This window comes from Ursus arctos, unplaced genomic scaffold (genome assembly GCF_023065955.2).
Source record: "Ursus arctos isolate Adak ecotype North America unplaced genomic scaffold, UrsArc2.0 scaffold_6, whole genome shotgun sequence".
In the NCBI taxonomy this organism is placed as follows: Eukaryota; Metazoa; Chordata; class Mammalia; order Carnivora; family Ursidae; genus Ursus; species Ursus arctos.
The window spans coordinates 30,373,085-30,400,032 of NW_026623078.1; the positions used below are offsets into that span (position 1 = coordinate 30,373,085).

At 38.9% G+C, this 26,948-nt stretch overlaps 2 protein-coding genes across 2 annotated transcripts in view; both read left to right on the forward strand.

The window, feature by feature from the left end:
* The first annotated feature begins 3,006 nt into the window (after window positions 1–3,006).
* Window positions 3,007–9,446, forward strand: TMEM70 (transmembrane protein 70). Its single transcript, XM_026495870.4, has 3 exons — window positions 3,007–3,337; window positions 4,560–4,665; window positions 8,805–9,446. Exons 1-3 carry the CDS (start codon window positions 3,128–3,130, stop codon window positions 9,260–9,262), a joined length of 774 nt encoding a protein of 257 aa, XP_026351655.2. The 5' UTR covers window positions 3,007–3,127; the 3' UTR covers window positions 9,263–9,446.
* Window positions 4,578–26,948, forward strand: part of LY96 (lymphocyte antigen 96) — a 38,099-nt gene continuing 15,728 nt past the window's right edge. Inside the window, exons 1-4 of the mRNA XM_026495869.4 lie at window positions 4,578–4,665; window positions 13,910–13,990; window positions 14,237–15,653; window positions 23,845–23,934. Of these exons, the coding sequence (XP_026351654.1) occupies window positions 15,542–15,653; window positions 23,845–23,934 (202 nt within the window). The 5' untranslated portion in view covers window positions 4,578–4,665; window positions 13,910–13,990; window positions 14,237–15,541. The remainder of the gene's footprint in view (window positions 4,666–13,909; window positions 13,991–14,236; window positions 15,654–23,844; window positions 23,935–26,948) is intronic.

Below are 26,948 nucleotides of genomic sequence, written 5' to 3' on the forward strand. Positions count from 1 at the left end.
TACTGACCTAATTAATGACTTTTGCTTGAAAGACATGTTTTGTTGATTTGGCAGATAAAAGTCATTGCTTTTAACGGACAGAGTGTTCTGGGTTAACTTTTAAAAGCCTTTGCAAAAAAAAGTTTTTTAAGTTTTTGGTTTTAATGGTAGCTCAGAATAGAGTTTGGCTGGGAGGAGATGCAGTGGGGTGAGGGGAGGAGGCATGGTCCCATTTTCAATCATAATTTTCCTCCTTTACTTTAAAAGTGTTGGTTTCTTCCCTTCTCTTCCTCTTCTCATTGCATCATCACTCTCTAAAGGATCATTGTATTAGTTGCCTAGAGAATGATAGAATTTTCCAGGTGAGAATACTGAGACTAGCTAATGCCAGATTTAGGGCTAAGATCTAGTCTAGGACTTTTTTCTTTTGTGCAAAATTTTACTGTATTTTAAAATTTTATTTATGTAGTCAATATTACAAAAAAAATACAGATTGCAGATGTTTGTTTTTTCCATGCACTTTTACATCATCATACTGCGTGTATATGGTTTTGTATACTCTTAACTTTCCAATTTAACTTCTCTGTAACCAAAATCTCAAAAAGCATCATTTTTAATGTCTGTATAGAACTACATCATATAAATGTGCTGTGATTCACTTAAGTATTTACTTAATGTTAGCCATTTACCCATTTACCTTGTTTCCATTTTTAAATTTTTTAAAGAGAGATAGAGGGTGGAGGATGGGAAGAGACGGCCTCTTAAGCAGGCTCCACACCCAGTACACAGAACTGGATGTGGGGCTTGATCTTATGACCCTGAGATCATGACCTGAGCCAAAATCAAGAATCGGATACTTAGACTGAGCCTTCCAGGTGCCTCTACCTCATTTCCATTTTTAAAATCATTTTAAGTAATGGTGTGTTTAGTATCTCTGCAATAATCTTTGACCATGTTTCTGATTATTTCTTTAGAATATGAACGTTTTAAAAGATTTTGATAATCTGTTGACAAATTCTTTTCAGGAAAGATTCTCCTAGTATATGCTTTAAACCAGTAATGTATAAAGAAATATTTAGGGTTCTTATCAATATACTAGCTTTACCAAAATTTTTCTTTTCTTTTTTTCCATCATGCCATTCTGCCTTTAAGCTCACCGTAAAGAAAGGAAAGAGAGATGGTGGATGGAGAGAAAAGATAGTTAAAATACAAACAGAAAGGATACACAATAATGGTGGCCATACATTTTACAAGTGATAATTGGTTTTCAATTGTCCATCAGCGTCCATTTTTAAAGGGAAACTCTTAGATGATATGAATGGGGTATCAAGGCTTATTTTTTAAAGTCTTAGTATCATTCTAAAATCCCATTCAAGTACTTTATTTTCAACAAGTGTCTCTATATTACTAGAATTGGGAAATCTATTTAAGCATAAATAACAATTCAATATAATTCCATAGCACAGAATTTTCAGAATATGATCTCATTTTAGCTATTTAGAAACACCGAGAAGTAAACCAAATATTATTTTCATTTGTTTACAGAATATGTTGGAAAAAACTAAGCTTAACAGAAGTTAAAATTCAGGTTCTCTCAGTATATTATTTAAGAAATCAATCAAGGAAGCCATTAGACTGAGATGGCTCAAATACCTTGGTAGCCTATGGGAAACAAACCAAAACCTAAGACAGAGTCAATTTCTGTATATATCTAAGAATAACCAATCACAAACGGCCAAGTAGATTTTCCCAAATAATGCAACTGCTTAAACTATAGCCAAATAATTTACTTGCTTTCCTTCTTCATCTTCTCTGAAAAACCTTGCCCTTAGCTCCTCTCGGTGGAGGACTCTTAATCACCTTCAGTTTAGTGCTGCCCAATTCGAATAAATTTTTGCTCAAATAAACCAAAAAATTTTAATGTCTCAATTTATCTTTGTAACAATATAAAAACACTATATTAACAGAAAATTTTAAACATATAAGTAAAATGGATAATTGATGTTTGTAGGATCACACTAAACAGAAAGAGTTTTTAAAATGTAAGTGGAAGATAACTTTAAGAAAATTAAGTCATTCATAAAGAAGCAGTATAGTTTTATCCCTTGGATACCCAGAAAAAAGTAGACAGGAGTTGTAAAGGTGATATTATTTTAGAGTTTTAGTTTGGTCCCTTTAGTTTTATCCCTTGGATACCCAGAAAAAAGTAGACAGGAGTTGTAAAGGTGATATTATTTTAGACTTTTAGTTTGGTCCTCTCCTATGCCAAAACCGTCTGGAGTCAAAAACATTCTTCTGAAATAGTAAACAGAGGAGTGTCAACCGGTTGGATGCTCATCCTTTAGGACTCAGGTAACCTGAAAATAATCATGCTGTTTTTTGGGCTTCTGAATTTTGTAAATTGGTACATTTTAATGATACTGCAGCATTATACTTTAGCTTATTTTTAGGTGTTTCTTCCACTGTGTTGGTACAGTGGATTCCCAATTTTATGCAGTATCTTTATATCCTCTCCTTAGTCTTGGCAATAGGCACTCAATACCTCTTTAACAAGTAATGAACAAACGTGTATACGGTTGTGAAGAATTCCAGAAGACACATGTCAAGTATCAGCATCACATGAACAAGCTTCACTTATTTCTTACCAACCCAAAGGTTGGATTAAATTACCATTCATTTTTGTCCAAGTCGCATAAAGTATTATTACTCTGTGCTAATAGGCTACAATCATTTTCCGGAAAGAAAATAGATTTGGGGGCCTAGAAAATGACGCCCACGAGAATAAAAGATAATGCTGGGTTCCAGGCTTTGTCTTTTGTGCATGGCCACCTCTCTGTCCTCCCACATTCTCATTACAAAGCGTTCAAGTTGGGAAGGGAACCCGCACGCAGGCTGAGCGTTTGCGTGTTCTTGCAATTAGAGGCGGGCGTGCGGTGTTCACAGCTCCGTCCGTAGGGAACGCGCGTGGCAGGGAAGGTTGCACGCAGGCTACGTATTCTGCGCACGCGCGTGCGGCTAATCCGGCCCACGCGGGCCTCTAGGGGCGGGGCGTGCGCTGCAGGTTCGAGCCGCGGTCGGGTGGGGAGCTGGGTCTCAGCGTTCCTCCCTGTCGCCGTAGCGCCGTCTGCCGCCGCTTCTCACGCGCGGGATGCTGCTTCTGACCTTGGGCAGGTCGTGCGCGGCCGGACTTCGGCTCGGCGGGAAGAGGACGGTTCCATGGGCGGCCGCCGCTCTTCGAGGCCATAGGGTGGCGGCCTCGCGGGTGGCCTCCTGTAGCGGCTCCTCGGGGCTGGTTGGTTGCGGAAGTGTGGGGCTGCGGGGAGCCTCGCCGCTTCTCGGGCGTCGGGTGCGAACGCAGGTCGGCATTCTGAAAGCTTGAGGACCGAGGGAGGGTTTGGGGGTGGAGGGAGCGTCGGGCCTGGGGACTCTGGTGCGGCAGGAGCCCTCTGCGGGGTGCGCAGAGGCAGCGTGCCTCGGACTCGGGAACAGGTCAGGGGTCCCGGGGTTTACAGCACCCACGAGCCTAGGGGTATCCGTTCGAAAGTGGTGGTCATCTGGGCGGTTCCAAGTAATTCACAGGTGGTTGCAAACCCAGCGGGTTTGTGATGACTTTCACCATTTTCTCTTCTATCTCTGAGCGGAAGCTCGGAAGGGGTAATTTGCAACGAAATTAGATGCACCGCCTGGTGACCGAACCGAAAGAACTCAACCTGACTCTAAGTTTGTTTTATTTTCTATTAGATGAGGCTATTTTAAGGAATTCTTTTGCTCCCTGAAAAAGGGGATGGAGACGTTAATCCTCTCATTTTAATCTGAATAAATTGTCTCCTAATCCTGCTCTGTAAAATATCAGAATTCGCAAAAATGATTGAAACTTGGAAGAAATGTTTAACATGGGAATTGGAATCGAATTAAACTTCAGAATAAAGGGATTAGGCATACCTTTTGCATTGTGAAGGGTGTGTGCTGTGAAATTCATTTTTAGACTTTCGGGGACCTCTTGTTTCTGTGAAATTTGATGAAGATTTCAAGTGAAATATTTTCTTAAGAGGAACTAAGGGATACAACGGGATGAATAGGGAAAGAGTTACTTTTTTTAAATACTATCTATAGTATAAACATTTTAGAAGTCTTAACGGTCTGGACTTAAACAATTTGCATTTGCAATGTTTTACTTAGATTATAGTAACATTAATTTTTTGAAAAGCTAATGCATTTGAATTTTGACAATGGAACAAGAGTGATGTTTTCATTAACCACAGAGTGAAGAAATTGTTCCATTAAAGTTTTTCACTTGTTCAAGGGCACACTTTATCTAAAAAGCCTTGAGCAGGGATGCAAACCTAGGTTTTCAAACTCCAACTCAGCAGGTGACTACTTGTGACTGGAGTTAAGGACAGCGATTTTGTTAGTTTGATTTCTTCAGCTCTGTGAATTATTTGGGAGAATTCCTTAAATCACCTCATGTGACAGGTTCTCTTTTACTCTTCATTATAATTTTAAAAACTTAAAAAAATTGAAGATTGGTCTAAAATGCTCTTTATTATGCACTCACGTTATAACGGTCTCTATTTCAATAGATACCTCCTTGTTGGGAAAGATGCATTCAGTGCTTACATACACAACTTGAAAAATCAGAAGATGGAAGGCTGATTTATACTGGGAATCTGGCCCGAACAGTATTTGGTGGGTAATAAGAAGTGAGGGTAATTTCCTCCCTCGGCCCCTTTTAGTTGTAAAAAATGTACTTCGGATATGTTATCTCTTGTTTTAACATCTCTTAATTGCAAGATATGAGGAAAAATTAGGTTATAATTGTTTTTTTTTCTTGTGGCCTGTTGAATCAAGATTTAGAGGTATGAGAGCTTTGCATTTTTAGGAGATTTGAAAAAGATTTTTGAAGACTGTTAAGACTTTGTGATCTTATGTCTGGGTACTAAAGGTTCCATCCTTTAGTCACTTCCCAAGATGTTTAACAACAAAATAGGACAAAAAGTGTATATTTGTGTAATGTTTGAATATGGAGAGGAAAAAATATATTTTAAAATTTGGCAGTTAAAGTAAGCATATAATACTTCTATAATGAAAAAATATATTTCTTTTACATTTTTTGAGGTCACCTTAGCATTTTCAAGAAACATGTTTATTTGGTGTCTTTTCTGGGTGGTAGAGAGTACTGGAGAAGACAAAGACAGTGTATTATTATTATTTTTAAAGATTTTACTTATTTGCTTGAGAGAGAGAGAGCATGGAGGGAAGGAGAGAAGCAGACCCCCCATCAAGCAGGGAGTCTAATGCAGGGCTCAATCCCAGAACCCTAGGATCATGACCTGAGCTGAACGCAGACGCTTAACCACCCAGGTGCCCAAGACAGTGTATTAAATAGCTACAAGTTTGAAGCTGTTTCCTTAGCTCTTAATTTGGTATTTAGTATGAATAATTTATTAGGGAGGTCAGAAGAACTTAGGTATGTGTTTTGTTCATGTGTCTGAAGTTGTGTTTCATCTCAATAATCTTAAAGTATAATCTGAAATGTCTGAAGGATTACTGTATAGCCAAGTCAACCATAAGATTTCAGCACCTGCATTTGCATTCCTGTATTTGATTATGCCAGTGTCATCGATCATCTAACATTTACTCTGGAAATCTCTATGTTCTCAAATGTATGGCATCAAAATAGAATGTTTAGAATACAGTTTTAGGTATTTAAAGCTTTGGCAATAAGGACTGATTGTAATCACTATTAAGAGGAGCTCTGAAGTTAACTGGGAGAATCCATTTTGGGTGATCAGAAATTTCTCCAGGAGTCAGTGCATGAATAGGCCATTGAGCCTGTGTCCCATCTCTGGCCTGGGATACCTGTTTTTATACTATTGAGAGATGTTAACAGTGATACCCATGATACCTTTCCTTCTGAACAGACACCGTTTCTTCAAATGCAGGAAAGGCTTATTAATTTATTTCTTGCTTATTAATTTACTTCTTACTTCCATTTGACTCCATTCTATAAAGAAGAGAATGTAAATAGGAATTGATTTTGGTGTGGGTAGGATGTTATGTTTGTAGAATAGCATAGCTATCCATGGTATTCAAAGTTCTAGAATTATAATTTGTTTAGGAATTTAATGTTTGAGCTTTTTCAGTACTCAACTCTGTATCCTTTTCAGGGATTACTATGTTTTCTATGTGGAAACTGAGAGAGAAATATTTTTTCTATGTAAAACTGAGTGAGAGACATTAGGATAGAGGTACCATTCTTGGAGATTCTTTAAACTACCAAATGGGGCCTCATTTAAAGACATTTGAAGGGTCTTTTAGTTGATAGTTCTTGTTAATTCATCAATAAATAATTACAGATGTCATAGTAGTCTTATTGTAGGATAAGTAGAATTGGAACATGAAGAGTTGTGAAAGAAGGGCATCTCAGGCATGGAAGTAGTATGAGTGAAGACACAAAGATGGGAAATCCCAGAATATGTTTAGAAGATAGTAATTACTTCAATCCAGGAAAAATAAAGTATATATGTGTATTGGTTTCCTCAGGCTTTTGAATACATTTCCACAAACTTGGTGACTTAAAGCAACAGAAATTTGTTCTCACAGCTCTGAAAGCTAGAATTCTGAAATCAGGGTGTTGATAAAGGCCATGTTTTCTCCGAAGGTTCTAGGGAAGAATTCCTTGCCTTTTCCAGCTTCTGGTGGCTCCCAGCAATCCTTTGTGTTCCTTGGCTAATGGATACATAACTGCATAACTCCAATTTTTGCTTCCTAATTCAGATGACCCTCTCTGTGTCTCTGTCCCGTTCTGTCCTTATAAGGATATTCTCATTGGATTTATGGCCCACCCTATTCCAGGATGATCTTATCTCAATTTTTTATTATCTGCAAAGACCCTTTTTCCAAATGAGGTCACATTTGAAGGTTCTGGGTGGACATGAATTTTGGGGTACACTCTTCAACCCACCATAGTGTGACAAAGTTATGGGGAAAAAAGAGGTAGTTGGAAGGACTAAGGAGGCTTTTATATAGGAAGCATCTTTGTCTCCATTGTATCCATGTTGTATGTGTACTGGTGTCATAGCTGTAGGAGGAAGGAAGGAATTATTTTTAAATTATTGATGCAGGATAATTAAGCCTTCAACCAATAGCAGTGTGTGAGAGTGTGTTATAGTCTCACCAACAGAATGTGTTGTCAAACTTTTTTGGTTTTTGGCAGTTTTGGGGAGGTTGCAGATATTTTTCTCTCATTTGTCTCTACTTTGTTTATGTCCATGTACATTTATAATGTAATCAGATTTACCTGTCTTTCGCCTTGATTGCTTCTGTGTTTTGAGTCATAATTAGAAAAATTTTCCCATTCTCAGATTATAAAGAACCTCATGGATGTTTTGTTATATCTCTATGGCTTTATTTTTTACACTTAAATCTCAGGATTTTTTGGAATTTTCCTGGTAGATGGTATGAGGGATGGATTGAATTTTATTTTTTTCTGTATAGCTATCCAGTTGTCCCAACACCACTTTTGCCCACATATTTGAGATTTTTTTTTTTGAGGTTTTATTTATTTATTAGAATGTGTGCGGAGGAGCAGGAGGAGAGGGACAGGCAGACTCCATGCTGAGTACGGAGCCCTGCACGGGGCTTAGTCTCACCACCCTGAGATCGTGACCTGAGCCAGAATCAAGAGTCAGACACTGAACCAACTGAGCCACCCAGGTGCCCTGAGATTGTATCTTTATACTAAATTTTCATAAGCAGTTAGGTTTATTTTTAGATTTCCCATTTTGTTCTATTGATCTATTTATTTGTGCACCAGCACTACACCATTTTAATTATAGTCTTATGTTTTAGTATCTAATTCCTCCCCCCAACCTTTCTTTTCTTCTTTTGTTTTTCCAAATTAACTTTATAATCAACTTGTCTAGGATCTCAACTTGTCTGTTTTCTAAACAGATGGTATTTTTGTTGGGATCATGTTAAAATCATACAGTCAAACTAAGAGAAATTTACATTTTAAGTCATTTATTTATTGTGGTAAAATATACATAACTTAAAATTTACCATTTTAAGCATTTTTAAATATGTATTTCAGAAGTCATTGATTTTTAATCTTTTTACTATGACAGGTAAAAAATATCTCACTGTTTTAACTTGAATGTCTTTTCTTGGTAAAGAAGTTGAATATATTTCCCACATATTTCTTAACCACTGGTGTTGTGTTTTTTGATGATTTGCTGTTTTAATCCTGGGCACTTTGTCTAATAATGTTAGTCTCATATTTGAACATTTAATGTTAGGTATATGGAAGTGCTTATTAATAGAGTTTTATTTAATAATCTGGTAACTGAATTAACATTTATAGTATTCATAAGGCTCTTTGAGTAATATTAAATCTTTTATTGGGGAACTGAAGTGGAGACCAGTTAACCCTAAAGCAGATTTCCTACCTGGAGAGGCAGTACAGTGTACTGGCCAATGGCCTGGACCCTAGAGTCAAATTGCCTGGGTTTGAATCCCAGTACTGCCTGCCTCTGGGTAACTTTGTGACATCGAGCAAGTGCTTTATTTTTCTCATGTCTTAAATGGGAGTGAGGATGATAATTATACATCTGTTTCATAGTGTTTTTTTGACAATGTCACGAATGAAATATATAAAGTATGTAAAGTACTTAAAACAGAGCTTGGAAAATAATCACTATATGTGTGTTTTGATTTTGTTGTTTTGATGATGATATAAGAAGAAAGGTGGAAGAATTAATTGGATAGATTGATGCTTTTATAAAATCTATAAATATTAATACTATCCCTTTCCCCCCCCCGTTTAGGTGTGAAATGTTTCTCTTATTCTACAAGTGTCATCAGCCTTGCATTACTACCATACATTTTTGCACAGAACAATATTATGTTTGGAAGTCTGCCTTTGCAAATATTATTTTATGGCATCATAGGAAGTTTCACAGTGATCACTCCAGCACTGCTTCACTTTGTTACAAAAGGCTATGTCGTTCGGTTGTACCATGAAGCTACAACAGACACTTACAAAGCCATTACTTACAATGTTGTACTTTTAGAAACGAGTACAGTGTTTCACCAGAATGACGTGAAGATTCCAGACAGCACACATGTGTTTACCACATTTTATGCTAAAACGAAATCACTGTTAGTTAATCCAGGGCTCTTTCCAAACCCTGAAGATTATAACCACCTAATGGGTTATGACAAACCATTCACTTTTGATATGGAAGAAGACAGTGAGAAGAAACAGGTTAAAGATGAGAAATGAGTCTGTTGTTTTTTAGATTTGTGCTTAAATGTGATTGATGTTCCAATGTATAATAATAAAATTGCCTTTACTTTTGTTTTCTATTAGTGACTGATGGGAAATAATTTGAAACTGTATCAAACAACTTTTAATTTTCAGAGAATTATATTCCAATATAATAAATATGCTATGTTTGAAAAACAAATCTTGTAATATTCTACCATTTGTGTTTTTAAAATGTGAAAATACATGTTCATGCTGGCATACACATGGATAATTTTGTATAATAATTGTGGTTGTCTCTAGGCTGGGGATCAGGTGTCAAAAGCAAATGGGAGAGTTGTTTTTCCTTTACGTTTGGATTTTTCTAGGTGTATAGATACTAACTTTGCCCACATTAAACACTGCTTTCAAAAGTTCTAAAATTATGGGAAGCAGTGTTAATCTTCCATTGGTTTGTAGCACAGGTTTTTGCTTATCTTTTCAGGCAAAGTTGCCCATAATAAGGATCTCCATGTCCAGTTGAATGTGGTAGCTACAGGAGAAATGGTGACCTAAGTAGTGACATCTTTGGTGGCACTCCTCCCTTGGTGTAACCTATCAGAGTTGGAAAATCATAGGTACTAAATAGATGGGACTGTAGCTTTTATAGAATTGCAATCTCTATGCTAATTTTATGAAGTATTGGCATTTTAAGATTTTTAACCTCTAATTGTAAAATGAAAATTGGTTCTTCTGAAGGATTTTTGGCAAGGAACAAAAGGCCTCAAGTCATGCTATTTAGATCAGTAGATAAACTTACTAAGTGCCCGGTGTGTGCCAGATACTGTGCTAGTTGTCAGAGTCATAGTTAAGAACAAAACACCCAGGGGCGCCTGGGTAGCTCAGTCAGTTAAGTGTCTGCCTTCAGCTCAGGTCCTGATTGGGATCCAGCCCCGCGTCAGGATCCCTGCACAGTAGGGAGCCAGCTTCTCCCTCTCCCTCTGTCATACCCCCTGCTCGTGTGCGTGCTCTCTCTCTCGTTCTATCTCAAAATCTTTTTTTTTTTTTAAGATTTTATTTATTTGGCAGAAAAACAGTGAGAGGGAACACAAGCAGAGAGAATGGGAGAGGGAGAAGCAGGCTCCCCCACTGAGCAGGGAGCCCGATGGAGGTCTCAATCCCAGGACTGGGATCATGACCTGAGCCAAAGGCAGATGCTTAACGACAGAGCCACCCAGGCCCACCTAAATAAAATCTATAAAAAAATATATATAGAACGAAACACCCCGTCTCTATGGAGCTGCCTAATGTCTCCAATTATCTGCCATGATGGTAAATCTAATCTTCATGGCTTACCTGTGTATGAGAAAGGTTGATGGGGAAGCCCCAGAAACATCATGAGTTCATAGATCAGGTCTGAAGCTGCCAGAGGCTTATAGGACAGAGCATAAGGTGGAAAAGTGCACCTCTTTCTGAGACCTAGAGCCTGCCCTCTGCTAGGATCAGTCAGCTCGTGATCCTCACAGGAGGCAGGCTCTAGGTCTCAGAAAGATGAACAAGATGGTACCATCCCCATCTTCAGTTTGGGCCTCTGCCTGCCTGCTCCTCTGTCCTATGTCCCCTAGATATATACCTGTTGCTATCTTGGCAGTTAATGTGGTATTGTTCCATAAAAATTTTTTTTCCACGATCAAATGTTGATCAAATATCAGTAAAAGCAAGAAAAAAAAATCACGCTTAGTTCCATTCCTAGAAGAAAAAACAGCATTGTATTAACAATTTTAACATTTTCTTCCAAGAGTCACTTTCTTCATCACTTGTTCTGAGTGTACCGTATCTCTTTCTTCAAATGTCCTGTATCCATATAACCATTCTGTCACCTGTGTAGTGGAATGAAAAACCTATTTTTATTAGCATCAGAATAATTCAGAAGACAACTTGGTTGTTTAGGGAAAAGAAAAAAAAGCTTTAAGACTGAGAAAGATGACTTCTCAAGTGCATGCTCTGGAGAGACACCAAGAAGTAGGAAAGGAACAGTATGTGTAGAATGTGATTCATCACTGAAATAAGTCAGCAGAAACAATTGAGGCCAAGGTAAGGAGGAGAAATTTACACACATCTCTCTATGCCACTTTACTACCTTCACCACAGGTGTAGTAAAATCTTGGAAAGGTTGGGGAGGTGAGGAGTCTCCCACTATCTATACAGGAAGGGCGTTGAGTCAGTTTTGAGTCTTAAAAGGCAGGGTGATCCTGGCTTAACATCTGAGTTACAGTAGTAATATACCCACTGATAATAAAATGTTTCATAATCCCTTTTCTAATTCATTATCCCGAAAGACCAGATTTTAGAAGCAAAAGTAACAAAGAGGCCATTAGGTCTGAATGATAGCTTGGACACAATTTTAGAAATTGTATTCTGATTTTTTCAGATACTTCTGTTGTTGGCTTCCTTTTTGTTGAGCATGTCAGTCATTCAAAAGTAGAAGAGTTGGATGAATCAATGTAACTGTCATTCAGATTCCACAATTACCAATTTGTTGTCAATATTGTTTGATTTAGACCCCAACCAATTGCCCTCTACTTTTATTTGGAAGCAAATCCAGATATCATAACATCTCTTTCTTAAATATTTTGTAACTCTACCAGATAAGGACTTAAAAAATATAACTATAATGCCATTATAATACCCAAACCACTCCCCTCTCCCCAAAGTTATCAAATATCCAGTCTGTTCAAATTCCAATTCCCTCCCCACATTTTGTTTGGATTAATACCTAAGTAAGTTCATGCCTTATTCACACCAATTTATGAAATGTCTTTTAAGACTCTTCTAATCTATGGACCCCTCTATTTCTTTCACTTTGTTTTTTTCTCTCTTGTAAATTGTCTGTTGAAGAAACAGAGTTCTTTGCCCTTAACATCTTTTTTAACATCTTTTCTGATTGTATTCCTAAGGTGTAGACTAACATGTTTCTCTGTCTTCTGTATCTCCTATAAATTGGTAGGACTTAAGGCTTCATCAGATTGAGATTTGATTATTTTGGACAAAACTAATTCATAGATGATGATGCTTATATTATCTATTGCTGCATTAACAAATCACCACCAAAAGTTAGTTTTTTTTTTTTAAGACTTATTTATTTGAGAGAGAGTGTGTAAGCGAGCAGGGGGAGGGGCAGAGGGAGAGGCAGAGAAGCAGACTCCCCACTGAGCAGGTAGCCTGACGCAGGGCTGGATCCTAGGACCCTGAGATCACAACCTGAGCTGAAATCTAAAATTGGATGCTTAACTGTCTAAGCCACCCAGGCGTCTCAAAAATTAGAGGTTTAAAACATAATAAACTGGCCTGTTGCTCCAGTATCTGGAGTGGCTTAGGGGAATGCTTCTGGCTCAGGTTCTCTCATGAAGTGGCAGTCAAGCTATCAGCTGGTGCTGCTGTCATCTGAAGGCAGAACCGGGGCAGGAGGGACTGTTTCCAAGGTGGCTCACTCACAGGAATGACAAACTGGTGCTGGCTTTTTGGTGGGAGGCCTGTTTCTCATCACATGGTTCTCTCTTTAGGGTTACTTGCTTCCCCTAGAGCCAGTGATCGAGAAGAACAGCATGGAAGACGCAATGATGTATATGATCTAGCTTGGAAGTTGCACACTCTCATTAAGCCATATTTTATTAGTTACAGAATCAGCCTTTTTCATTGGTGGAGGGGCTTACACAAGGATTTGGATACTAGGAAGTAAGAATCATTAGGAGCCATTTTGGAGGCTGGCAACCACAGTGTTCATCCATCAAGAAGTTCACAAAGTCTTTCTGTGTCTCTCTTTGTGAAGTTAGCAACACTTGATGCTTGGTGCCTAAGCTCAGTAATTCATTAGGTGTTGCAAAATGGTTATATTCTATTTTTCCTTTTTTCATATATTAGCTGAATACTTCTAAAGGTAGAGAAAAGAGTATAAGGAGGCAAGGGAACCTTGTCCCCATCTACTATCTGGTTATCAGTAAGTAGTTCAGTTTCTATAGAAAAGTCAGGTTACATGCTTGATTCTTTCCCTTTATCAGTTTTCAAAAGAGTTGACTTCCTAGCATCATCTAATGATTAATTAGACTTTTAAAAAATTATGAGCTCAGGGTGCCTGGGTGGCTCAGTTGGTTGAACATATGACTCTTGGTTTTCAGCTCAGGTTGTGATCTCATCGTTGTGAGATCAAGCCCTGCGTTGAGCTCTGTGCTAAGTGCAGAGTCTGCTGGAGATTGTGTCTCTCCTCTCCCTCTGTCCCTTCCCCCGCTCGTGCTTGCTTTCTCCCCCTCTCTTAAATAAATAAAATCTTTAAAAAAATTATGAGCTCATAGTTTAAAATATATTTGGTGTATTTCAGTTCATTATCTTAATGTTTGTATAGTCTACAGGTAGGTTGAACAATGGTCCCCCAAGATATTCATGTCTGGAAACTGTGAATGTCACATTATATGGCAAAAGGGATTTTATAGATAGATCTTGGGGAGATTATCCTGGATTATCCAAATGGTTCTAGTGTAATTACAGGGTTCTTACAAGAAGGAGCAGGAGGTCAGAAGAGGTGATGTGATGATGGAAGCAGAGATGGGAATGCTGAACTTTGAAGATGGAGGAATACATGGGTTGCAGCTCTGTAAGATGAAAATGGAAGGAAACGGGTTCTTTCCCCAGAGTCTCCAGAAGGAACCAGCTCTGCTGACACCTTGACTTTGGCCCCGTGAAACGGATTTCAGACTTCTGACCTTCAGAACTGTAAGAGAATAGATTTGTATTGTTTTAAGCCACTAAATTAGTGGTTACAGCAGCAATAGGAAACCCATCTTTGGTCAGTGGGGAAAGTCTTCATATTGGTTATCTAATATGCTAAGGTGTTCTAGGCTCCCTCTTGTACATTTTCTGCCCCAGACCCGGAACCAGCAATTTCTCCAGAGTCTTTGTTCCTTTTAGTGGGAAATGGTATTTTTTTTTTTTTAAAGATTTTATTTATTTATTTGACAGAGATAGAGACAGCCAGCGAGAGAGGGAGCACAAGCAGGGGGAGTGGGAGAAGAAGAAGCAGGCTCATGGCGGAGGAGCCTGACGTGGGGCTCGATCCCAGAACGCCGGGATCACGCCCTGAGCCGAAGGCAGACGCTTAACCGCTGTGCCACCCAGGCGCCCCGGGAAATGGTATTTTTGAGACCACTAGGGGCATTTGCAGGTTTTTCTTCTTCTTTTTTCACTTTTCAAATGCAGTAAAAAATATATATATATAATATAAAGTTTACCATCTTAACCAATTTTAAGCACAAGTTCAGTAGTGTTAACTATATTTACATTGCTGTGCAACAGATCCCTAGAACCTCTTATCTTCCAAACCTGAAACTCAATATCCATTAACAACTCCCATTTCCCCATCCTCCCACAGATTTTTGCCTTTCTAAAAAATGGGAAAGTAGCATAGTTCTTTAGTAGAATCTTTTACCAACATATGATTATTTTCCTCTAAACTTACAGAGTTTTAGGCCCTGACTCCATGCTATTTTTGTTTTTGGCTACTAATCCCAAACTATGCCCTACAGAGAATTTTAAGTAGCAAAGTATCTAAAAGATGAGCTATTTTTCTAGAACAGAGTGAGAATTTTGAAATGTATGCCACATGCAAAATAATGACCATTTCATTATGAGGGCTCAAAATATTCCCTGGAGCTGTACTTTGCCTAAGTAAGTGCATTTTCAAGCCTGGTGTGGACCCACCCACAATGCAGAGCTATAGCTAATATCCCATGTCCACGGTCTCATCTAGTCTGGCTCTGCCCTGTGGCTGCACCTGTTGCAGAGCAGAAATAATTTGCATCAGACTATTCAGTTCAGACCTATAGGTCCAGCTCCCTGGGCCATGAGAAATTGTTGCATAAAAAATTGTTTTATAAAAAAATTGTAAAAAAAAAAAAAAGAGAGAGAGAGAGAGAGAGAAAATAGCAACGCAGATGGAAAAGGGGTGGCAGTCTACCAGGATTCTAAAGGAGACCGACATACTGGTTTTGTTACTATTGACCAGGAAGTACCTTGTTTTGTTTTTAAAGTTTTGTGTTCTCATTTGCGTTACGTGTTCTAGAAGAGTGTATTCTAAATCATTTTCCTCTCTCCTCTTGCCGGAAGTGCTCAAATACTAAATACATACACTCAAAAGAGGAAACTCAGGAACGCAGAAATCATGTGACCAATGACTAAGTTAAATCTTTTCTGCTTACTGAAAGGGAAGAGTCTGATGATTAGTTACTGATTCTCCTTGTATTTTTAAAGTTTTGGAGTTACTGAATCATGTTCACGTTTATGCTTTTTTCCACTCTGTTTTCTTCCATATTCACGGCACCTGGGGAGCAACACTGGATCTGCAACTCCTCTGACTCCAGTGTTTGGTATTCCTATTGTGGTGAGTAAAACAGCAACAAGTGGTTCAGGGGTAAGTTTTCATGAGAGCTTCGCGCTGCCGTCTCGGGGACACAGGACATGACAGTGCGTTCCAGCCACTGCTGCGGGCAGCAAAGGTGATGGCTGGTTACTGTCCTGTGTGGGTTTTCTCGATCCTTCACAGACCTCACAAGTCTCTAAACAGTGTTGTACTTGACCTCTAAGGGCTTCTGTTGTTCCCTGTGGTCACTTCCCTCCGCCTTGAGCCCAGTTTCTCATTCTTCCCAGTTTTGGCAGAACTCTTTTCCTCTGAACTTTTCTTCTTGAGAAGGTAGACTAGTCCTGGCTGCCTTTGGAATTGATTATTGCTCCAGTATGTGATTTTCTTTTTTTTTCTTTAGCACGGCAGTGGGCATATGGCAGGTGCTTTATACATGTTTGAGGCTGTGACTTTTGAGGAGTCTTGGAATCACCTCCCTAATTGGATGTTAGCCTGGTTCTGTCAGTTACTAGCTGTGTGATCTCGAGCGAAAAGTACTTAGCCTCTCTGTGTCCCAGCTTTTTTGTCTGTAAAATGAGAGTGATTTTATAAGCTTTATTTATTTATTTATTTATTTATTTATTTATTTATTTAAAGAAAGAGCGTGGGGGGAGGGACAGAGGAAGAGAGTGAGAGAGAATCTCAAGCAGTTTCCACGCCCAGTGTGGAGCCAAAGCAGGCCTCGATCTCACTACCCTGAGATCATGGCATGAGCCGAAATCAAGAGTCAGCTTAACTGAACCACCCAGGTGCCCCCGAAAGCGATTTTAAAGATACTTTACAAGGATTGTTGTAGGTGAAGTTTTTAGCACGTAGCCACATAGAAACAACAGTATTGATTAACTTAAAAAATCAGCCATACCCTAATGCTATGAACTAGCTGGATCACTATTTTTTGTTTTTCTTCCCTATTTCTCTACAAATGTCTACAGTCTGAAAGCACAGCAGCAGGGCTAGACTGAGGTTTTGGTTTGGTATTTTCCACTGGTTTGCTCATCGTGGGTCGACTGGTCTTTTCTACCCATTAGTGATATCAGGTTTGATGCTTCCGCAAATGCTAGCTCCTTGATATTTGGGAAAAACAATTGATGGTTTGTTTAATCCCTGGGGGAGATTTACAAATGTACTTTGAGTTCTGAGAAGTTCTATAAGAAAGAAACCTATTTAATCCCCAGATTTTCAATTTTATTTTATTTTATTTTTAAAATGTGTGTTGACCATCTTGAAAAACACACTCTGGCAAATGCTAATATAAAGTTACTTCCAGGGAATTAGCGTAATTGCCAGGTATGAGAACAAGATTTAGCTGTGTAACCAATCTTACACTCGTGGCTTTTTCCCTATGTGTGGATTGTACTGAATTCCCTTGCAACTTATCTCTGGAATTTTTCTATCCTATAATGTCAGTACACCTCTCCGCCACCAGGAAGCCTCCCGAGTCTTCTCTGCTGCCAAGTCTCCTCTTTCCTTTGGCTTCTATGTACCACATGTTGATTCTGTCACCCTCTATTTAAAATTTTTTATTTTTATTTTTATTCTTAAGTAATATTTATACCCAACAGGGGGCTTGAACTTACAATCTCAAGATCAAGAGTCACATGCTGGGGCACCTGGGTGGTTCAGTCAGTTGAGTGTCTGACTCTTAATATCAGCTCAGGTCATGATCTCACGGGTCATGGGATCGAGCCCCACATCTGGGTTCTGTGCTCAGCAGGGAGTCTGCTTGAGGATTCTCTCCCTCTGCCCTTCCCATGCACATGCTCTCTCTTTTTCTCTCCCAAATAAATAAATAAAGCTTTTGTGGTCTATCAAATGTCCTACAGAGCATGTTGTCAAGTCAGCTGAATTTAATTCAGTTTAACAAGTTTTATTTAATAGGCATTGAGTTTAGTTATTATGCTAAGAACACTTAGAATGCAAAGGTTATGTGAGATATAGCCGGAACCTCAAGGAACTTCTGGCTTTTGTCTCGTGTGTAGTAGGGGGAGTAACTGTAACACGAGGATTTATTCATTTATTCTATGAGCTCAGCATGGCCACTGGGAAGCCCAATAACTATTTGGAGCTTGACTTATGCCAAGCTGAGCCACCTTTTTCCTGTCTTTCCCATCTCATCATCCACCTAATTCTTTAGGCCCCCGACCAGGGGTATCCTTTAATTATCTCTTTTCCTTATCCCCCACACTCAGTGTGTTGGTGATTCCCATTTTCACTATCTCCAGAATATGTTCTCAAGCCAACTACTTCTCACTGTCCTCTGCTCACCACTCATACCCCTCATTTCTCCTCTGGCCTCTGCAGCAGTCTCTCAGATTGTCCTCTCTCCACTTCGATTCTTTACCCCGTAAAATCTGCTCTTGACCCAGAGACCAGGGAGGTCTTTTGAAAATGTAAATAAGTCAGACAATGTCACTCTTCTTGCTTAAAACTTTCCAGTGGCTTTTCACACTTCACACTTCACAATTAGAGTGAAGTCCCAACTTTATACCAAGACCTCCCAGACCCCTCCAGATGGCCCCTGCCTACTTGTCTGCTCCCTGTGATTCCCGCCCACCCTCTCTCATTATTTGCCGTCCACACTGGCCTTTATTATTATCATTGTTTATATTACCAATGTAACACACATCAAAGTTACCCTTTTAACCATCTTTAAGTGTACAGTTCAACGGCATTAAGGATATTCACAGTGTTGTGTGATCATTACCACTATCCCTTTCCAGAATTTTCATAATCCTGAGCAGAAATTCTGTACCCATTAAACACTAATACCCCATTTCTCCGTCCCTCTAGTTCCTGGTAACTTCCACCCTACCTTCTGTCCCTGTGAATTTGCTTACTGCAGGTATCTCACATAATAGTCTTTGCACATGTTTGTGCCTGTCTGTATGTGCGTGTTTTTGTTGTTGCTCGAACATATCAAAGTCATCTCACCTCCGAGTCTGCACTTACTAGAAATCCTTCTGGTTAAAACACTCTTCTCCAGTTTCCACAGGCCTGGTTCCTTCCCATCACTCCCTGAGTAATGCAGTTGAAGTGTCTCCACCAGCTCCGCGCCCCACTCCTCTGTCTCCACCATGCACTCGCTCTTTGTCCCATGACTCTCTTTGATTTTCTTATTAGCATGTACATTTCTCAAGAGCAGGGCCCATGACTTCTTGCTGATTGTTGTTTCTTTAGTGCGTAAAGAGATGTTCATCACAAAATAGGTGCCAAGCAAATAGGTGCCACACATTTGTTATCTGCCGTGTGCCCAGCACTGTGCTACCTACCAGAGATATGAAAAACAAATGAGACATCCTTCCTGCCCTGAAGGCTGGTGCTATCTTTATGAAGAAGACAGATATGTAAATGAATAGTTGTAATAAAGATTTACAAATGACCGCTGAAAGACGGTCAAGGGCTATGAATGATAGTGTGTTTGTGACTTGTGGGCGTGGGGAGGTGTGGAGGAGTCCAGGAAGGCTTAACAGTGTTGATGATATTTGAATACATTTTGAAGGAGGAGAAGGAATGTCTAGACTGAGGATGACAAGGGCATTCCTGTCAAAAGGGACCACATATTTATGTATCAGAATTCCACCAAAGAGGTAAAATGAAGTGCTATGATGGTTCAACTCCAGCCAACATTTCCTCCCTAGACCTCCGAGAATACTTAATGCCAACACTCAGACGGGCACTGGTTTCATTTCCACTGCCAACTGCAGTTGCCTGGAATGTTGGATTAAGAAGGATTCTGAGGCAGAGCTCAGTGGGAAAGCGCTATGTTGGATTAGCAATGCTGATTTTTATGGTTGCAGGGGAAATAGGAGCTTCTTGCGCTGTGCGTTTGTTAAAACAGGTCACCACTTTCTGTAACAAACCAAATAGAGGATTTTATCACATACATGGTGACTTTAAAGTAATGAAGCTGTCTTCCAGTAGTTCCTTGTAAATAATAAAATCACATTCCATACAGTGCTATATGATCTTTTGATTCTTACATCTAATTATTGTTTGGATGTTGATCTTATCTTCCCAGAAAAATCATAGACTTCCTGATGTGAAAACTAAGTCTCATATCTCTGTTCTCCACGCTCTAACACCCCTGCCCCCTGGCCACCCTGCTCTGATTCCTGGCCCAACACTGAGCACCCACAGGGGCTCTCTAAACATTTATCTGGTTGAATTGAGTTGTTGATGTTGTCATCATAATCAGACAACTTCAGACATGCAGAATCCTTAATTGGAAATAGAAAATTGCCCTTAGTAACACGACTCTGGTGATTCACTGCTTTTAACTTATTCTTAGCTTCTTCTCCAGAGTCTTTGGTTGGCTTGCTCTGAGGATTTTCTACAAGGATATGGCTGGGAAAGAAGATACACATTACACTATGCTTGGTAATGCATATGAAAATGCCCACATTTCAATACCATAACAACCTTTTTATTCCTAAGAAAGGTAATGATGGGTATTAATTATGCAAATCTTTGAAAATACAGGTGAAAATGAAGACATAAGGTAACCTAAGCCTGTCACGATGGAGTTGACCACTGTCAATATTCTAATTTTGGTGAATACTCTTTTAGATATATAAAGGCGTATATTAAAAACCATAAAACCAGAATCATACTGTATATACTATTGGGTAACCATGTTTTTAAAACTTAATAATACATCTATGTCATTAAATATTCTAAAAATTCATTTTAATGACTGCATATTAATTTAATATATAGGTATACAAATTTACTTACTCAACCACTTCTGTACATTTTTAATTGAGATAAACTTGACATATAACATTTTATTAGTTTCAGGTGTACAAAAAGACAGATATATGTGTATATTGCAACAGTAAATCTGGTTAACATCCATCACCACACATAGTTACAAATTTTCTTTTATGATGAGAACTTTGATGATATATTCTATTAGCAACTTTTAAATGTACAATACAGTTTTGTTAACTATAGTCATCATGCTGTATATTACATCTCAGGATTTACTTATTTTGTAACTGGAAGGTTATACCTTCGGACCACCTTCACCCATTTTTGTCCATGCCCATCCCCCACCTCTGGCAACCACCAATCTCTTCTCTGTATCTATAAATTTAGTGTTTTGTTTTGTAGATTCCTCATATTAGAGAGATCATACAGTGTTTGTCTTTCTCTGTCTGAATTAGCATAATGCCCTCAGAACCCATCTGTGTTGCGAATTGGGCATTTTTTCTTTGGTCATAAACCATTAAGGGATGAACATCTGTTGGTCAAATGTTTGTGAACATCCATGATTAGGTGAAATGACTGTTAATATAATTCATTCTATGGGAATTTTGTTGCAAGTAAACTCAATTAATTGAATGAGAGATGTTAACATTAATTTTTTAAAAAGATTATTTATTTATTTATTTATTTATTTATTTAGAGAGCATGAGCAGCACAGGGGCAAAGGGAGAGGGAGAGAGAGAGAGACTCTCAAGCAGATTCTGCGCTGAACACAGAGCCCCTTGTGGGCTGGATTGCATAGCCCTGAGATTCATGACCTGAACCAAAACCATTAGAGTCTGACACTTAACTGACTGAGCAACCCAGGAGTCCCTAACATTAATTTTAATGGTTGCATTCAGGGACAAATCCACACAAGCCTGGTATCATCTCTCTCCCCTCCTTCTCAGTGCTTTTATGAACTCTTCTTCTTTTTCTTCTTCTTTTTTTTTTAAAGATTTTATTTATTTATTTGACACAGAGAGAGAGAGAGACAGCCAGCGAGAGAGGGAACACAAGCAGGGGGAGTGGGAGAGGAAGAAGCAGGCTCCCAGCGGAGGAGCCTGATGTGGGGCTTGATCCCAGAACGCCAGGATCACGCCCTGAGCCGAAAACAGACGCTTAATGACTGCGCAACTGAGGCGCCCCTATGAACTCTTCTTCTATACCGTTCTTGAAACTCCTACTGCAGGAAGACTGTTCATTAGCTTATTCATTCGTTTATTCACTCACTTAACATTTACCAGATCTCTAAGTACTTGATGTATATTTTCTATTTTGAACCAATGGAACATACACAGCGTGAAGAGAGTGGATAAAAGGAGAGCAGTGTCGACGGGAAACGGTTAAAAAGTTCCAAAATAGAACAAGTAATGTTATGAAAATATTTTGGGGGGAGTTTTTTTCCTTCACACCATTTAAACTAATTCAGTATCTTCAACCTCCACCTTAACAATATTAGGGTGTTAAAACACGAATCTATTATGGGAGGTTTCTTTTCTGTACTTATGCAGTATTTTAAAACCTATTTTACTGTGGTAGGGACACTTTACATGAGATCTACCCTCTTCAGTGGTTAAGTGTAGAACACAATATTGTTGACTGTAGGCACAGTGTCATACAGCAGAGCTCTAGAACTTACTCATCTTGCTTGATTGAAACTTTATGCCCGTTGCTTAGTAATTCCCTATCTCCTCCGCTCCCTGAGCCTCTAGCAACCACTATTCTACTCTTTGGTTCTATGAATTTGACTATTTGAGATACTGCATGTAAGTGGAATGATGCAGTATTTGTCCTTATATGACCAGCTTATTTCCCTTAGCATAATGTTCATAGGATTCATCCGTGTTGTAGCATATTGCAAAATTTCCTTCTTTTTCTTAAGGCTGAATAGTATTCCACTGTATGTATAGGCCACATTTTTATTTACTTATTCATTTATTTATTTATTTAAAGATTTTATTTATTTACTTGACAAAGTGCACGTGCACAAGCAGGGGGAGCGGCAGGTAGAGGGAGAGGGATAAGCAGGCTTCCCACGGAGCAGGGAGCCCAACACGGGGCTCGATCCCAGGACACTGGTAGCTTAACTGACTGAGCCACCCAGGTGTCCTAAAATAAAATCTTAAAAAAAAAAAAGGAAATCATGGGCAAGGAAAATTTTACTTCTTCCTTTCCGATTTGGATGCTTTTTATTTATTTTTCTTGCCTAATTGATCTGACTAGGTCTTCTGGTGCTATGTAAAGAGTGGTTATCCTTGCTTTCTTTCTAATCTTAGAGGAAAACCTTTCAGTTTTTTACCGTTGAGTGTAATGTTAGCTATGGACTTTTCATATATGGTTTTTATTATGTTGAGGCCATTTCCTGTAATCCTAATTTTTGAGAGTTTTTATCACAAAAGGGTGTTAAATTTTGTCAAATGCATTTTCTGTATCTATTGAGATAATCATATGATTTTTATCCTTCATCCTATAGAATTTTGCATCTACATTCATTAGAGATATTGGCCTGTAGTTTTCTTGTGGCGTCTTTGTCTGGTTTTTAAAATTGAAGATTTTATTTATTTATTTATTTAAGAGAGAGTGAAAGTGAGAGAGAGCAAAGAGGGAGAGGGAGAAGCAGACTCATTGCTGAAAGGAGAGCCCGATGGGGGGCTCCGTCCCAGGACCCCGAGATCACAACCTGAGCTGAAGGCAGATGCTTTAACCGACTGAACCACCCAGGCACCCCTTTGTCTGGTTTTAGTATCAGGGTAATGCTGGGCTCATAAAATAAGTTTGGAAATGGTCCCTTTCAATATTTTGAAAGAGTTTGAGGATCAGTATTAATTCTCATTTAAATGTTGGGGGGTAGAATTTACCTGTGAGGCCATCTGGTCCTAAGCTTTTCTTTGTTGGGAAATTTTTTATTACTTATTCAATCTCTTTATTACTTATAAGTCTCTTGAGACTTTCTAATTTGTCATTCCTTTGGGTATTCCCCATGGGAAACTTGGGGCAATGGATACATGAGCCAACCTCTTGCTTCCCGAGTGAAGCTGGGAGCTAGGGGATCTTTTCCTGATTGTGCTGTGCCAGATGAGGGTTTCTGGTAAAAGGCTGTCCTCTACTGACTTTGGTGAGTCTGATTTCACGTTCTCCTGGGATACAGGAAACTTTCAATTAGTTTCTGATTTCTTGCAAAGGGAATTTGTCCATGAGTTGTTACTGAATTGGTATGTTTGTGAGGGGAAGAGGGGTCTTGGACTTCTTACTCTGCCATTTTGTTGATGTCACCCCTCCAGGGAGGGGGATGGTTTTAACCATCCTCAGTTTTTCTCATTACATGATTTCAATGGCATCTTTTGGGGAATGATATTCAGAATACTCTACTTACTGGAAATGATTTGTAATAATTTATTGACATTATCTTTGTTCTTCCATTTAGATAACATGAAAGTTCCTATTTCGATAGATCCTAAACCCTGTATAACATTGAAGGGAAGCAGGGGATATTTGCATCTTTCCTACGTTCCACGTAAGTTCAATGTTTTCTTTTTGTAATTCAGTGAAAAGGGTTCAAGAAGTATTAATGATAAATGATTGTGTTCTAAATGTACATGTATTGGTTTTCTATTTCTATGTGAAAAATACCACAATTTTACTGGCTTAAAACACTACACATCTATTATCTTTCAGTCTTTGTGTGTCAGTAGCCTAGATATGGCTTAGTTTGTCTGGTTCAGGCTCTCCCACAAGGTTTCCATTAAGGTGTCAGCCAGGACTGGAGTCTCTTCTGAATGTTCAGGTAGGGAAGGGTCCACTTCTAAGCTCACGTGGTTGTTGACAGTATTCATTTCCTGTCTGGCTGTTGGACAGCACTCAGTTCCTTGCCATAAGGGCCTTTTCAACATGGCTTCTTGCTTCATCAAAGCCAGCAGAAGGGGCAAGCTAACAAGATCCAAGTCACAATCTAATGTAGGCTAATCATGGAAGTGTCACTCTATCACCTTTGCTGTATGCTGTTTGTTAGAAGCAAGCCACTAGGCTAGCTCACACTCATGGGAGAGGGGATTACGTATGGCGTGGGGGTAAAAATGGAAATAACTCGAGACTTCTAAAAATCTAATAGGTGTATCCTTTGTCAACCATTAACTATTCAGCTCATAAGTAAAGCTGGGTTTCCACTAATCAAAGATCTGTATATGAGCGAGCCACAACTTTTTTTTTTTTTAAAGATGACCTTTCTAAAAAAAAACCATGATGATTATGGGATGAAAGAAGGCAGCTTTTTGGCTTGTTTTGTGCTGTTTCTTGTTTTTCCTCTCTATGATTTCACTTGTAATCATCAGCTTAGTAAAAATGAAGTTGGGTAATGGTGATAGCACCAGGATGGATGAGTGTCTGTGAAAACATACAAAATGTTCTTCCTCTCCTCCTAGTCAGCTCTGTTGCCTATAAGTCCTAGGAAACTTCAGCTCTAACCATCATCATTATCATTGTTGTTTTCATCACCACCGGCATCATTTACTACTAACTTATATTTGGAGCTTATACTTTACAAAGTGCTTTCACATAAATAAACTTAAACATTTCCCCCAATTTTAGTTCTTCAGTTTACAAGACAAAAGACAGCTGAAAACCCAGAAATATAGACAATAAACTTGTGTTTTAATTTCCCTGAACCTAATTGTTTAAACAGTATTTTGAAACTTTGTCTCTGTATTCACGTATTCATTAAAAATACTTAGAAATGGGGCGCCTGGGTGGCTCAGTCGTTGGGCGTCTGCCTTCGGCTCAGGGCGTGATCCCGGCATTCTGGGATCGGGCCCCACATTGGGCTCCTCTACTAGGAGCCTGCTTCTTCCTCTCCCACTCCCCCTGCTTGTGTTCCCTCTCTCGCTGGCTGTCTCTCTCTCTGTCAAATGAATAAAATCTTTAAAAAAAAAAAAAACTTAGAAATGCATAGTATATTTCAAGTATTGTGATAGGTCTTTGGAATTCATTGATAAATAAGATGTTTTCTTGACCTTCAAGAATCAGTGCAATAGGAGAGAGAGATCTGTAGATAATATGGTATGATAAGTGAAATGATAGCATTAAGGCTCAGTGGTAGCACAGAAGAAAGGATAATCAACTCTGTTCACTCCACTTTCTTGGTCAAAGGTGAAAGAAATAATATAAGTTTTTGCCTGGCCAAAGTTCTACAATTTTTTCCTTTTCTCAGGTTTTGTTTTCTGCTTTATGTGATGTGCTTTATCCACCCCCACCCCCCATGTTTGGCAGAAGTGATTATTTACATAACAAATGACCTCATTTTCAAGTGAACCTCTTGCCCTTACCCACCGCCCCCCCCCCCCCCCCAGACAGAATGTATTCCTCTAGGCTGAAGTAATACTACAATACTGTGTACTTGGGTTTCTCTGAAAAGAAGATACTAAAAAGGAATTAGACATACAAGAGATTTATTGGGGGAAGTGCTGGGAAAAATAAAGTGAAGAGGAAGCCAGAGTAAGCAAGGAGAGAATTCAGATTAACGTGCAAGTCTGATATCTTTGAAATGAGAGAGGAAAGGAAGAACTATTTGGTAAGGTGGTCATCAGACCAAAACGCATCCCTGGGGTACTCTGTGCCAGGTCCGTGGAGAGCCTTAGAGCAAAGATTGCTTGTCACATCACAAGTGTCTCATGACAGGCGGAGGTGGTTTGGTTAATAGTGTCCTTGTGGTGTTTGGTTATTACAGGGGCAGCCTTGGTCATAATAGGAGCAATATAGGAGTTTGGCTTCTGGATGATTTTGGAGAGAGATCTGAAGGTGCGGCAGCTAAAGGCTGTCTGCCAACTACCCTCCTTCTCCCAGCAGGTTCTTTGAAAGGGAGATTTGAGTACCTCACCATTCACTAAATATGACATTTTTATAACATTATATTAATTCGGTACAAAAGAATTATTTAGTCAAATTTTGAAAATTGGATTATTTGTGTTTTTTTGGTGGTGTTGTATAAGTTCTTTATATATTTTGGATGTTAATCCCTTATTGAATCTATCATTTGCAAATATCTTCTCCCATTCAGGTTGCCATTTTGTTTTGTTGATGGGTTCCTTTGCTGTGCAAAAGCTTTATATTTTGGTGTAGTCCCAATAGTTTAATTTTGCTTCTGTTTCCCTTGTCAAAGTAGACATATTTAGAAAAAATGTTTTACGGCTGATGTCAAAGAGATTACTGCCTGTTTTCCTCCAGGAATCTTAAGGTTTCGGGTCTTACATTTAGGTATTTATCCACTTTGAGTTTATTTTTGTGTGTGTTATAAGAAAGTGTTCTAGTTTCATTCTTTTGCATGTGGCTATCCAGTTTCCTCAATACTATTTGTTGAAGAGACTGTCTTTTTCCCGTTGTATATTCTTGCCTCCTTTGTCATAGAGTAATGGACCAGGCAACTGTGGCTTTGTTTCTGGGCTCTCTGTTTTGTTCCATTGATCTATGTGTCTATTTTTGTGCCAGGGCTATACTCTTTCAATTACTACAGCTTTGTGGTATATCTTGAAATCTGCA